The 13275-nt window shown below is 31.1% G+C and overlaps 1 protein-coding gene and 1 non-coding gene across 2 annotated transcripts; one reads left to right on the top strand and one right to left on the bottom strand.

The window, feature by feature from the left end:
- Positions 1-7743: 7743 nt before the first annotated feature.
- Positions 7744-10570, bottom strand: LOC104228585 (ATP-dependent 6-phosphofructokinase 2). Its single transcript, XM_009781062.2, has 3 exons — positions 10025-10570; positions 8444-8777; positions 7744-8231 (listed from the first exon to the last, which is right to left on the bottom strand). Exons 1-3 carry the CDS (start codon positions 10568-10570, stop codon positions 7744-7746), a joined length of 1368 nt encoding a protein of 455 aa, XP_009779364.1.
- On the top strand, positions 9401-9471 carry TRNAG-GCC (transfer RNA glycine (anticodon GCC)). The gene has a single exon. It is a non-coding gene; the product is annotated as a tRNA-Gly (tRNA).
- Positions 10571-13275: the final 2705 nt, after the last annotated feature.

The following is a 13275-nucleotide window of genomic DNA, read 5'->3' as shown; positions in this document are numbered from 1 at the left end:
TATTTTCACTAATTAATTTAAACTATTTACCCTCATTATAGTTTAAGAAATCTTTATTTCTATTAGTGGAGTAAAGGAATAATTTAACAATATGTATGAACCTCTTGGAAGTCAAGTCGTTTCTCACATATCTTTTAAGGGTAGGTACTCTTACAAATTGTATCCCCATACAATTTTCTTAAATAGCTCTATGTCAAATAGTCCCCTGGTAGTCAGGTCGATCCTATTAGCATAGTTGAGTTCGACCATCATGATAGCAAAGAACTTATTAAGTTTTATACTCCCCGGGTAGTCCAGGCATCTAGTAAGAAATTGAATAACTCTTTCAATCCACGCATCTAATGCAATAAATAATTTTAATATATTCTCGAACTATAAGTCTCCTGATAGTCAGGCCGCTTCTTATAAACAAGAAATAAGTAAAATTATTTACTTTAATGGATAGCTCTATAATAAAATATCTTATATTTTATTATTTAAGAACTCAAATTTTAGTAAGAGGGAATTGTTACTAAAACAGCTTTTAATAACATGAAGATCAAATCTTTTATAGCATGTGAATTTAGTTCACATTATCTACATGCTTAGTCCTAAATTGATTTACATCACATGCAATAAATAATTCAAAATTATGTAATGAACAAGCATGTGACATAAAAACGAAATTCAACATCTTCTAACATGTTTATCTTATATATCACATAAAAATAATTCATGCCAGAAAATTATTATTAATTAATATCTCATGAACTAATAACAATTAAAATAACAGTAGAATCCAATAACCTATTATAGATTACAATCATATCTAATACAAAAATTTCAAATTCAAGTTACGAACTATCTCAATAGTTTAACTTATATGTATATATATTTTATTCACAATAAAATATATCAATCCATATGCATTAGAACAATTTGACTATTGCATAATACACATGTATTATGGTTTGAACTCTTCAAATATAATCTTAAAATATTTCATAAATAAATTTTAGACACAATAAACCACGGCTCTAATACAACTGAAGGATTGCGTATAGATGTTCGTAACACGCAGCGGAAGACAATAACAATCCTAGGCAGATCCTTTCGTGTTTAAAATTCATCTACATGCCAAAGATCGGATCTAAGACGTACCTAGTAAAGAGAGTCTCGTTTCAAAATTTCTTCGATAGTGCGATGAAGACTCCATGCGTATCCACACCGAGATCGATCCTTGCTATCAACTCTTTGATCAATGAAACTCGCGAACAAAACTGAACGAAATATTGTGTTGAAATTTTTCTCAAAAATCTCAACTCAATGTTAGAAGAACAAGAAACACTTTTCTTGTAATTGTATTTTCTCTCTTGGCTTGTGTTGCACTCTCACCTTCACAAAGTGATTTTTCTTCTCAAGAATTCATAATGCAAATTTTGTTCTATCACCCTTTATATAGCATCACCTATAAACCATTTTTCTATTTGATTGAGGTAATGATTTACTTATGGTAAAAGTTTATTCCAAAAATAAACTTATCGAAAAATTAAAATCCCATCTCAATGGGAAGATGCCGACACGTCCTTATGGACTTTCACGTGAATGCTGCTAGCGTCCAATTCCAAATTGGACTCTTGGTAAAATTACCGATCCCATTTCTTATGGATTTGAAGTCAACTTTCACGTCAATCCAATTAAGATTTGGATCGATCAAATTAAATTTTTCAGTAATATTATATATAAATATTTGTTATATATATATATATATATATATATATATATATATATATATATATATATATATATATCATACATATATTTCAACCAAGAGATATAATTTAATTTTTTATTCAAAATAAAAAACTTCAATTTGTTCACAATATTAATTATATCCTCTGTGCTAGCAAAGAATATAATAATATTTCATTTGGACTAACAACTAAATGTATTTGACTAATTAAATTCCTTAATTTAATTATCAAATAATAAATTAATTAATCCTTTAGCAAAGATCAGAACACTCGTTAGTGTGCAACCCCATAGGTTCAATACTAAGCCGGTAGTAAATTGACCACATCAATATACTAATCAAGGGTGATGTCTAGCAACACTCCTTAATGACCAGATAGTATGAAGTATACAATTTACTCTCAAGAACTAGTAGAAGAATAATGTAGTAATTCCTTATGTCCTTATAGTTCTGGATCATCCTAGGATATGGTTCAACTGTTAAATCCTAATAGGCGACCAACTATGTGTTCATATCAAATATAATCGACCATTGAATGACCTAAGAAACTCTTTTCTTCTTTCATTCAATTGCCCTGGCCAAGGTCTTAATTTGGCCGTTTATAATTCATGACAGCATGGTTGACAGATTCTATCTTGATCAATCACTAATTCTACAAGTATTTAATCGTACTCAATATCCTTTCAACTATCGCCCTAGGGCCATAGGTGTCTAGTATCAAAGCACAACAAATAACTTGTCAATTACTATGACGACCTCAGGTTAAAAGAAATTCTTACATCACATTCTTCAAGAGAATATCCTATTGACAGTTTATGGTAATTCTAACCATTAGGAATTATCCAATGAGTCGGTTCAATGATCATATCTCTATATGCATCATCTATCTATGTGATTTAGTTAATGAGATCAACTAATCTTTATCCCATAAAGATGATCACATAAATATTGATCTAACAGGATAACTAATGTCCAAATTAATAATCCTACGATCAAGAACAAATTTAGATTAAATTGTAAGAGACTTTGCTCTCATTATCATGATCTCTATCACGATGACAAGTCTCAAAATTTAATCAAGGACCTTATCAAATTAATCAAACAATTAATAATAACTATGATAAAAGAATGCCATATATTTTTATATCGAATAAAGTTCACAAAAATATGTTCGAATCATTAAATCTGAGATTGGATCTAGGGCATATCTACTATATCCCTAACAGTCTGTTATGTTAATTGATTCACTTTCCGTTTAAAAAGAGTGTAATCCCCTGTTTTACGCCGTGAATACAATCGAATACAGTCAATAATCTGTCCAGTTGTAATCTCATGTTTCATGCCATTAATACAATCGAATACACTCAAATACAACAACTGATTAGCTGTACTTCCCTGATTCACGTCTATTTTTGCTACTGTATTCATGAATACAGTAGCTTAAATACATCTTATAATAACTGAAAACGTATCTACAATCTGTAATATTGTAAATGGTATCTATAGATAGCTAATTACCACAAAAAAATAGTGTTTTATGAAAATTTGCTTTATTGTATTTAGAAAAAGCTTTCAGCACATACTGAGTATCATTTTTTATATTTAATTACAGTATTTTGTATTTAAAAGACTAAATTTTCTAATTCAACTAATTTAAATTTATATCTTATAGAATTATTAAATTAGGAAGCACCGTTTATCGTGAATTCTTTTATTCTCGAAACTGGAATTACTTTGAAATATTTCTGCATATTGTATACGGAGACGCGGTTACCGACTGTCACATGGTGCCCAATGAAAGAAGCCTTGGGCGTGCTTCCATTTAGAGTTTACATGGACCGGGTTGGTAAAACCGAACCAAATCAATTATATCGGTTTGGATTGGTTCGGTTTTATTGGGGTTTTCCGGATTTCTCGGATTTTTTTTATTACATGAATATTATTTCAATCTTCTTTGTTGAATTTTTTATAAGTAAATATATTTAGTAAAAATTGAAAAAATTGACAAACATATGATCTATTAAAATATTCTTTGGGAGAATTTTCTTAGTAACACATGATAGTTATTTTTTTAGTCGTTTGATAATAATTTTTCGTCAATGTACACTTTCAAGATTAGTCGTTTATTTTCTTATTAGATTACGATTCCCAACCACTATTTGCTACTAATCTCAAATTTTCCAATAGGGCTTGGGAAAATATTTATCGTATATTCAAATTAACGTAAAATATTGTTTATACAGTTTGGAGATAACGTAAAAGATAGAGAAGCAATGAACTTTTGAACTTTTGAACTTTTTGAAACGTAAAATGAGTCGAGAATAATTGTACTGAGTGGGCGTTTGGACGTAAGAATTGCAAAATTTCGAAAAAAAGTGAAAAAAAAAATTCAAGTGAAAATATTATTTGAAATTTAGAGTGACATGAACATAATTTTGGGTTGTTTTGAATTTTTGTGAGTGATCTGAGTGAAAATTTTGAAAAATAATTTTTTGGAGTTTTTCAAATTTTCGAAAAATTACAAAATTCATTTTCAAATGAAAATTGAAAATTTTATAACCAAACACTGATTTCAAAAAAAGTAAAATTTTCCAAAAAAAAAAGTAAAAAAAATTCCAAATGGCCAAACAGCTCTAAGAATTGCTTAAGCAAAAAAAGTTTGCATTTTATGAAAGGAGCACTAAGGAAACAAAAGTGGAATTATTTGCTTTTTTACTCGAACAAAGGTTGAGTTGAGTTGGCTATGCTAGATTTTATCTTCACCACTGTAAAATCATGAAAATTTGACGGGATATTAAACATCTCTTGTTTCCCCCTAATGGCTATTTATTTCATATTTCGGTATAGATAAAATTGACTAATTTACCCACAAAACTGGCCGAATTGGTTGAGCAAGAGATTCCCAAATAGAAGGTCGCAAGTTCGAAATCCATGTATGTTTTCTCGTGCGACGAGTGACTTGCCTAGTGCGATTTACCTTTTCAGTATAATTTGTAAACTATTACATTAGAACGGGATTTACCCTGACCGCATCCAAAGGGTAACAACTGCGAGCTACTTAGTTACGAAAAAAATTGACTAACTTTTTTTATCAAGAGAGGTTTTCGTCACTGATCATTTGCTTAGCTCCTACTCTACTAACATAATAATTTCCATTTTTGTCAAAATTTATCCTTCAATCAAATCAGACATTGCACCTATTACAAGCTTCATTTGATATCATCATATCAATGCGTCCCATCAAGAGATTATTATTCTTATATTTTACACCTTGTTACTTTTAATTAAACTAGTCTTATGATACGCGCGTTGTACGTGTACACTATCTCAGTGAAAAAAATATTATATAAATATTATGTTTGATTTATAAAATAAAAGTATATGTTCTTAAAAATAATAAATGTTGATCGTGTGTGCCTAATTCAATAAAAGAAAGAGTACTGCATAAAATTTTCAATCATATGTTAATATATTCAATTATAAACTTATTTTAGTTTTATAATGTCATCACTCCAAATTCAAAAATTATGATTCTTCCTTCCCAGTTTCAATATTCACACGTAACCCTTAAGAGATTTATAATTTAATTTTAAAATTTTAATTTAAGAACTTCACCAAAAAATGAATTAGGTTGATGAAATATTCATAGTCTCCTGCTTATTTTATCTTCTTCTTTTTTCTCTTTGAACCTACGATAATTTTGACTTGACTTTAATAGGGATATTAAATATTAAATTTTCGATTCATTTTCCTTATTAAACCAACGACAATCATGTTTGTTAGGGATATATTAATTGAAAAAGGAGTCTCCCACTTATTCTCTTCTTTTTTTCTTTTTTCTTTTTTTTTTCGCAATTTTGAATTTGGTAAAATCAAATTTTATAAAGGCAAATAACATTTTGCTAAAGAGCTTCGTGCTTTTAATATAGTATATAAATATAAATGTAAATATAGATATAAATATAGATAGATATATAAATAAAAAATAATTGAAAATAAATTAAATTTTATTATGCATGCTTTCCAACAGTGATTATATCTTGATTTAACTTTGTATAGCTATTAAGGAATTGGGAATAACATATCTTCCATTTGGTAAATAAGATATGATGTTACTTAATTTAATCAAAATCTAAGAGAGAAATATTATATATATATAAAAAATATGAATCTTCATGAGATTTTGGAAAAAAAGTCATCAAATAAACTCTTTAAATGAAATTTATTTTAAATTTGTTTTAGTCTTTAAGTTTCACATTGACACGGCACTTAAGAAGAAGAGTGAAAAGTTCTACTATTTGGTAAGAGAACATTTAAGTCAAAAGCGTATTTTAGTATTTAAATAAATTACAATTATTGGTTAAATATTTGGTGTTGAAGTAATAAATTCTAAAAGGAAAGAAATTATAAACTAAAATCTTACTCGGTTTCAACTTCTTAATTATATAAGTTTGTACATAGTTCGAATATGGAAAAATTTAGTCAGTAAATTTTAATTGATTTTGTAATCCTAAATATTAGGAAAATAATTATGACTATTCCTAAATATTAGAGAAATAATTTAGTTAATATTCCTAAATATTAGCTTATACATTAAAAAGTAAAAGACTATTTTGTCTAGTGCGAACTCTATTTTTAAAGGGTAAAAAAGACGAACGATATTTTGCTAAGGGCGTTTGTGTTTTTAATATAAATATAGATATAGATTACATGGACAAAGGAACCCAACCCAAAAAGAAAGAGAGACGAAGAACAATAAGGGTCAGTATGACAAATTTAGTACTGATTTATCACTTATTTGGTTATTAATTTTGGGATAAGTTATTTTATAATTAAAAATAATCCCAAAATAATTTATATCTGTCAGATGGTGAAATAGTAAGCCCAAATAAATTATCCCAGAATAATATAATAAAATTAACAATCTCAAAATCAATTCAACATACCACATAGTCAAACTAAGAAATAATACCAAAATAACTAATTCGTGCATGATTAGCAAATTGAGAAATTCATCCTTCCTTCTATCTTTTTTTTTTTTAATTTTGAAAGGCGGGTCTTCCTAGTGGACTCGTCGCCACTTGGCAGTCATCTTTGATCCTACATTCACAAACAATAGTTGTTTAGAAATTGATGACATGGACATCATCTTTGATCCTACATTCAAAAACAATAGTTGAATAGATGGCATAGACATCTTTGATTTGATGGAGACAAATATATAGAAAATGTACAATGAAGGTGCTTGTAAATCACTGATCGACCAACCTTTCCGATCTCGAAACAAAAAAAGTTCTTCCAGGCGGCTTTTTTTTTGGGCAGTTGTTCACCGTTGATCTCGCCAATACAATCCCCTATAGTTTTCGTTACCGAGATATCTTTTTTGAAAAGAAAAAAAGTTGTGAGGGAATGCGCTCTAGACTGATATCATTCAGGCAATTTCATTCTTATTGTCCTAGAAAGAAGGAAAGGATAAAAGATCCCACGAACAAGATTAGCGTAAGAAGAGCTTTTGCAAGAAAGGCGTCGTTCTCAGATGGGCAGATGGAGATGTTAAAAAAAATTACCGATCAACTCTTTTTCAACCAAAAGAACATCTATGCGAGAAAGTAAGTAGATTCGAAAAACAAAATATTAGAAATAAAAGAATTTAAATGTCAGCACAAGGTTTGGGCGGCCCATCTCATTAGTTCAGCTATCACTACTGAAAACTCCATCGATTGTTTTGCTGGTACTCCACTCCTTTTTCTTTTTGTTAAACGAAAAACTAGAGTCAAACTTAGAAAAAGTAAACAACATAACTTGTCTCCCAACCAAACGACCCCTAATTACATTATTACAAAATCGCACCCGATAAAATAATCATAAGGTGCGATTATAATCGGACACCACCGTCGTAAAAAGAAAAAGAAAGAGGCGGACGAACAACAGCGTGTCCAAATAGATCATTGAAGTACACAAAGAATTGTCCCAAGTATTAGATGCTACAGCAGAAGCCTTCCAAAAGCTTTTTAACTTCTAATGAAATCGGGCTGATTGCTAACAGATCTGACCCATGACCATTTATGATCTTTAGTATCAACTTTGTTCTTTGCCTTAGCAACCTCATCTACTGGAATATATGCATAGTTTCCATTTATAGGTCCACAAACAAATCCAGTATACCCTGCCATAACTCCATGAATCGCCGAATGCGCGAGCAGAGTGCAGTACGAATTATCCGTTGCATTTGCAGGAACTGCGCGTATCATATATGTAGGATCTATGTATTTTATCGTGAACAACTCGTTCGGATGATCCCTGCTCCACCAAGTCTTGAGTTCTGACTTCAACCACCCTCCTACATCCAAGAAAACCAGGTTGCCCGACTCGTCCTTCTCTGTTTTCTGGGATTCTGTCCTCGGAATTATATCTTGTCCTGCACCCTCGGCAACTACCAACACCGCGTGCCCACTCTCCTTTAGTCGAGCCTCAAGAAATTCCAGCAACCCTCCTTTGCCTGTTGAGACAATATAATTAATTAAAAATATGCTCTCTAACCGCTTAACCTTTTAAATAAGATTGGTCACACAATTCAGAGCGCAAGCAACAGATTCTAGGTTTAAGTTTCATCGCCACCAAAAAAGTAAAATAAATATATGAGATGGCCGCACAACTCAATTACTTGAATGTAAAGTAAATATATGAGATGGTCGCACAATTCAACAATACCTTCCAAGAAGAAGTCGATCTCGGGAATCAAACAACAATCGACATCACGACTACTTAACGTTGCATGTAATGCAATATGACCTGTGCTGCGACCCATAAGTTTAACCAGCCCTATGCCATTTACTGCACTCTCAGCTTCTACATGAGCAGCATTAATCGCTTGTTGCGCCATCTCTACTGCAGTTTGGAACCCAAATGATCTGTCTATAATGCCAACATCATTGTCAACTGTCTTTGGGATACCGACCACTGAGATATATAATTTTCGTTGTTTTACTTCCTCGAATATCTTCACTGCTCCACGCATTGTACCATCTCCTCCTATGATGTAAACCTGGTCAATCATATAAGCACAAAGACAATTAATTCAAAGAGCACCATATGCAGTTAGCATCTTAATTAAGAGTTGCAACATTAATCTGAAAGCTATGTTGTACGGACTCTCCAAAATATTTTCGCACCCGTGCCGATCCTCCAAAATGCACTACTTTTGAAGGATCCAACACACACGTGTCCATATTTTCGGAGAGTCCGAACAACATAGTCTGAAAGTGAAAAATGCGCCCACTCTTAATAAGCATTCAACACTACTTTCTATATATATATATATACTTCCCTCCACATATGCACCACACTAGCAATTCATAGAGAATAAACGTCCTAATAAACATTCACATGTATATACATCATACTTGTAGGAGGTAGCTCAAATATATAATTGCACCACAATGAAAATCCTGAAGAATAACCAACCCATACCACATACACCAATTTATTTACTTTATGAGAAGATCATACATATATTTTTTTGGGAAATTTATTGGTTGATATACTTTAGAACAGAGTTATCCAACCGCAGATAGTTCCTGTTTAGTTTTGTATAACTTTAGAGCAACTTGAAGATAACAGCACCAATAGTTTAATTTTCTAATACTTTTGTTCATTCTGATCAAAGTAGCACCAGTGGTCTAGTGGTAGAATAGTACCCTGCCACGGTACAGACCCGGGTTCGATTCCCGGCTGGTGCAACTCTTTTTTATCCAAATGCTTTGGGATTTTGTCTAGGTCTAGTGGTAGAATAGTACCCTGCCACGGTACAGACCCGGGTTCGATTCCGGGCTGGTGCAAATCTTTTTATCAAAATTCGTTGGGATTTTTTCTAGGTTCTTTTGAAATATAGTTTAGAAAGTTAATAAACCATTTCCATTCACAAACCATTTTATCCTCCGGTAATAAAATTAAGCTCTGATACACTCACAAATTTAACTCATCCTAATATTTTGTCCTAATAATTCCTAACAATACATATGAGACTATCTTTTTCTCTATGACATGCATTTGACTATTGATGTTGTTAAAACAAAAGAGAAACAATTAGCCGAAAATTAATGCTGCGTAAATAGGATAAAAACATGTTTTTATGTACATAAAAAAATTTGGACCCTCTTAACATAAGCAAAATATAGATTCAAATACCAAGTGTGACATTATTCGATTTCTTTGAAACCCCTCGTTCAGAATTTCTGGCTCCGCCATTGATAAAAAATTACGAGCACATTATAGCAAGAATAAAAATTAAACCTGATTAAAGCCATGATCTTGAATAGCATTGACAATCTTATTCAAATCGAAACCACCCCTAGATGTCTCAAGCACAGTGCCACCTCTCTTATGCCAATCATCAACCATTTTAGGGTTCAGTAAAACAGGCTCATAACTATAAAATCCACGATAACCCGCTTTGATACCAAAAATCTCTCTAACTCCATACAATTCCCACAACCCAACAACTAATTCCCTAATAACAGTATTCAAACCAGGACACAAACCACCACACGTTACAATAGCGGCTTTTACAGTGCTAGGGTTGAACAAGATTTGCTTGCGGGGCCCAGCTCTGTGGTAAGCTAAAGATGGTGTAGGAGATTGGAAAGTTCCAGAAAGATCGATGATGTTGTTGCGTAGGACGATATCAGCTGGGGTTAGGTAAAACCCAGGGACTATATGGTAAAATGGGTTTTTGTCAAGGGGGTTAGTGTAATTTTGGAGAGTATTCAAATAATCTGTGATGTGAGTTAAGTGCTGGAGTTGAATATTTGAGAGGGAAATGGAGGATGAGTTAGCCATAATCAGAGAGCTGGAATTAGCAAGATAATGGGCAGTAGAATAAAGAAGAAAGTTAGAGGAGAGGGAGATGAACGTGGCGGGATGTATAGGGAAAGAGAGAGTAGTAGAGTTACGTACGTGGTGCTTTTGGAAGCTCTTTGCATGACACGTTTCAATAGTTGAATTTGACGTTCAAGGACGTTCGTTCACTTGGGTACCCTTACGTGAAAATGACACCAGTCAGCGGATAGTCATTTTTAAACATGTTGTTTAAAATATATTCACGGCTAGGAGCCATAAATGAACGGATCGGGTCGAATATAATTCGGATTGAAAACGAACTGATAAATTATCCGATCTGATTCATATTTAATACGGATAAAAAATAGGTTAATCGACGAATAATATGGGTAACCATATTATCCATATTTCTTGCATATGATCACTTTTGGGAGAATTCTTAGTCTCCCTAACTTGAGGAACTCGCAATTTAAGGCTTTACAAATGTAAAAGTTAGATCCATTAGTTATCCATTGGTTACTCATTGGTTATTCATTTTCTAAATGGATAATATGCAGGTTCTTATCCATATTTGACCCGTTTTTAAAAAGTTCATTATCCAAGTCATTTTTTAGTGAAAAATATGGTTGGTTAACTATTTTCTTTTAACCATCTTGTCACTCCTATCGATAGCTTACAATGTATTTAAAGATTAGCTAATTTCGCTCAAACTTTAGAACACAACGTCCTAGACTTTAAACCTCAAAGTTGAAACTTCAGGACATCGTGTCCTAAAATTCAAAAATTGTGTGCAGAAGTTCGAATCTTATGTCCTGAATTCTAAATTAGTAGTTCAGAAATTCAAGACACTTAGTCCTGAGTTTCAAATTAGCAGCTCAAAAGTTCAAGATACTAAGTCCTGAATTTTTAAATTCAGGATACTTAGTCCTGAAGTTTAGATGAATTGACTAATCTTTAAATACATCATAAATTGTTGATATATTTTAAATAACGGGTTTGAAAGTGGTTATTGTTGCACTTCTCCCTGCCCTTACTTTAGGGAAATGTTCTTAATGGTTCCTATGCGTAATTAAGAGCTCTTTTATTTAATTTTTGTTAAGATTAAGATATTTAAGTTTGAATAAACATATGATGATTGAATGATTAAGACGAATTATTTCTAAGCATTTGAATGTGTATGTGATTCTAGGCGATAGTAATTGTTTAATGGTGGCTGGTGGTTATGCAGTGATGGCCAGAAGTAATGGTTATACAATGATGGTTTGATTGTGAAATAGCTGTTGGCAGAGGCGGTGTCAGAATTTAAAACTTATGCGTTCTGCATTTGTCATAGAATACATAACTCTTGTTAGTTACTGGGTTCGTAATTATATATTAAGATATATTTAATAAATTTTCTAGGACAAATATAATATTTAAGAAAAAAATATCGAACCGTTCCTAATAAACTAGCTCCACCTTTGGTTGTTGGTGGTGTTCAAGGGTGAAGGTGGATGGTATTGTAAGGTGGCTACTAATGGTGGAGGCTAGCAACAAGAGGTAATTGGTGATAAAAATGGCGGATGATGGTTTAGTTGATTGTGGTAATACTTAAAAGGCGTAATGTTTGTTAGTTGTCTCTTTTTTATCAGTTATTTAGTAAATTATTTTATTTTTATTTTTCTTGTAACTAGTCTTATGGTACACGCGTTGCGCGTATATCCTATCTAAGTGGATTATTTTGTTAAAAATAACTTAATCATCATGCCAAGTAAACCAAATAGTTCAAAAATATTTTATTTGGGGGTGATAATTCCTATATATTTTTGATTTTTTAAATATTCCCATATAGTTTTCAATTCCTGTGAAAATACTCATTTATATATGCTGCCTATTCAATTGTTTTCGGTTTCTAGAAACAATTCTTCATTTTGTATTTAAAGAAATACCACCTTAATAAAAATTTAATAAGCAATATGTGAGTAGAGACTTAATTGCATATGCTATAATTGATTTTATTGGGGAATAAATATTAATTGATAAGTAATTCTCACCAACTATAAGTTCTCATATGATACAAACTTTTAGGAAAGTTGTTAATTAACCAAAATTCAAGGAAAAGGAATGCCAAGATTTTGCTAATATACCAAAACTTAGAGTAGCAATTTTTAGCTGACTTAAAAAAAAAGTTGATCAATATTTTTATAGGAATTTGTGCTTTTAAAATAATATAGTTTAGATAGATATAAAAAATTAATAAATATAGAAAGTTATTTGTTGATTAATTTATTTTTAAAATACATAATTGAATTTCTAAAGAATTAATTTATTGTACATCTATAAATTTATAAAGTCTAATCATTGTTTACTTATTTATCCTCCTTTATATATCTATATTTTTTTTTAAAAAAAAAGGGGTAAAAATTATCACTCATGGACATGCTCTCTCGATCTATGCAAGATAATGTACTATTTTTTCATGGATTCCAATTGACCAACACCTAACATTTAATAATTCTTTTATGAAAATAAAGGACTCCTAAACCTAAAAGAAATTAAAAGTGAGAAAATTTTAATGTAATTTTCATGTGTTATTTTTTTTATTTTTACAAATATGTTTATATTATATAGTTCAAATAAGAAAGAATTTAATCCACAAAGTTTAGTTGATTTTAAGTCCAAAATATTAAAATATAATTAGATGTCTATTCCTAAATATTAGAAAA

The sequence above is a fragment of the Nicotiana sylvestris genome, chromosome 4 (genome assembly GCF_000393655.2).
Source record: "Nicotiana sylvestris chromosome 4, ASM39365v2, whole genome shotgun sequence".
Classification (NCBI taxonomy): domain Eukaryota; kingdom Viridiplantae; phylum Streptophyta; class Magnoliopsida; order Solanales; family Solanaceae; genus Nicotiana; species Nicotiana sylvestris.
The sequence above is the reverse complement of the archived record's forward strand: the minus strand, read 5'-3'. Positions and strand labels throughout refer to the sequence as shown.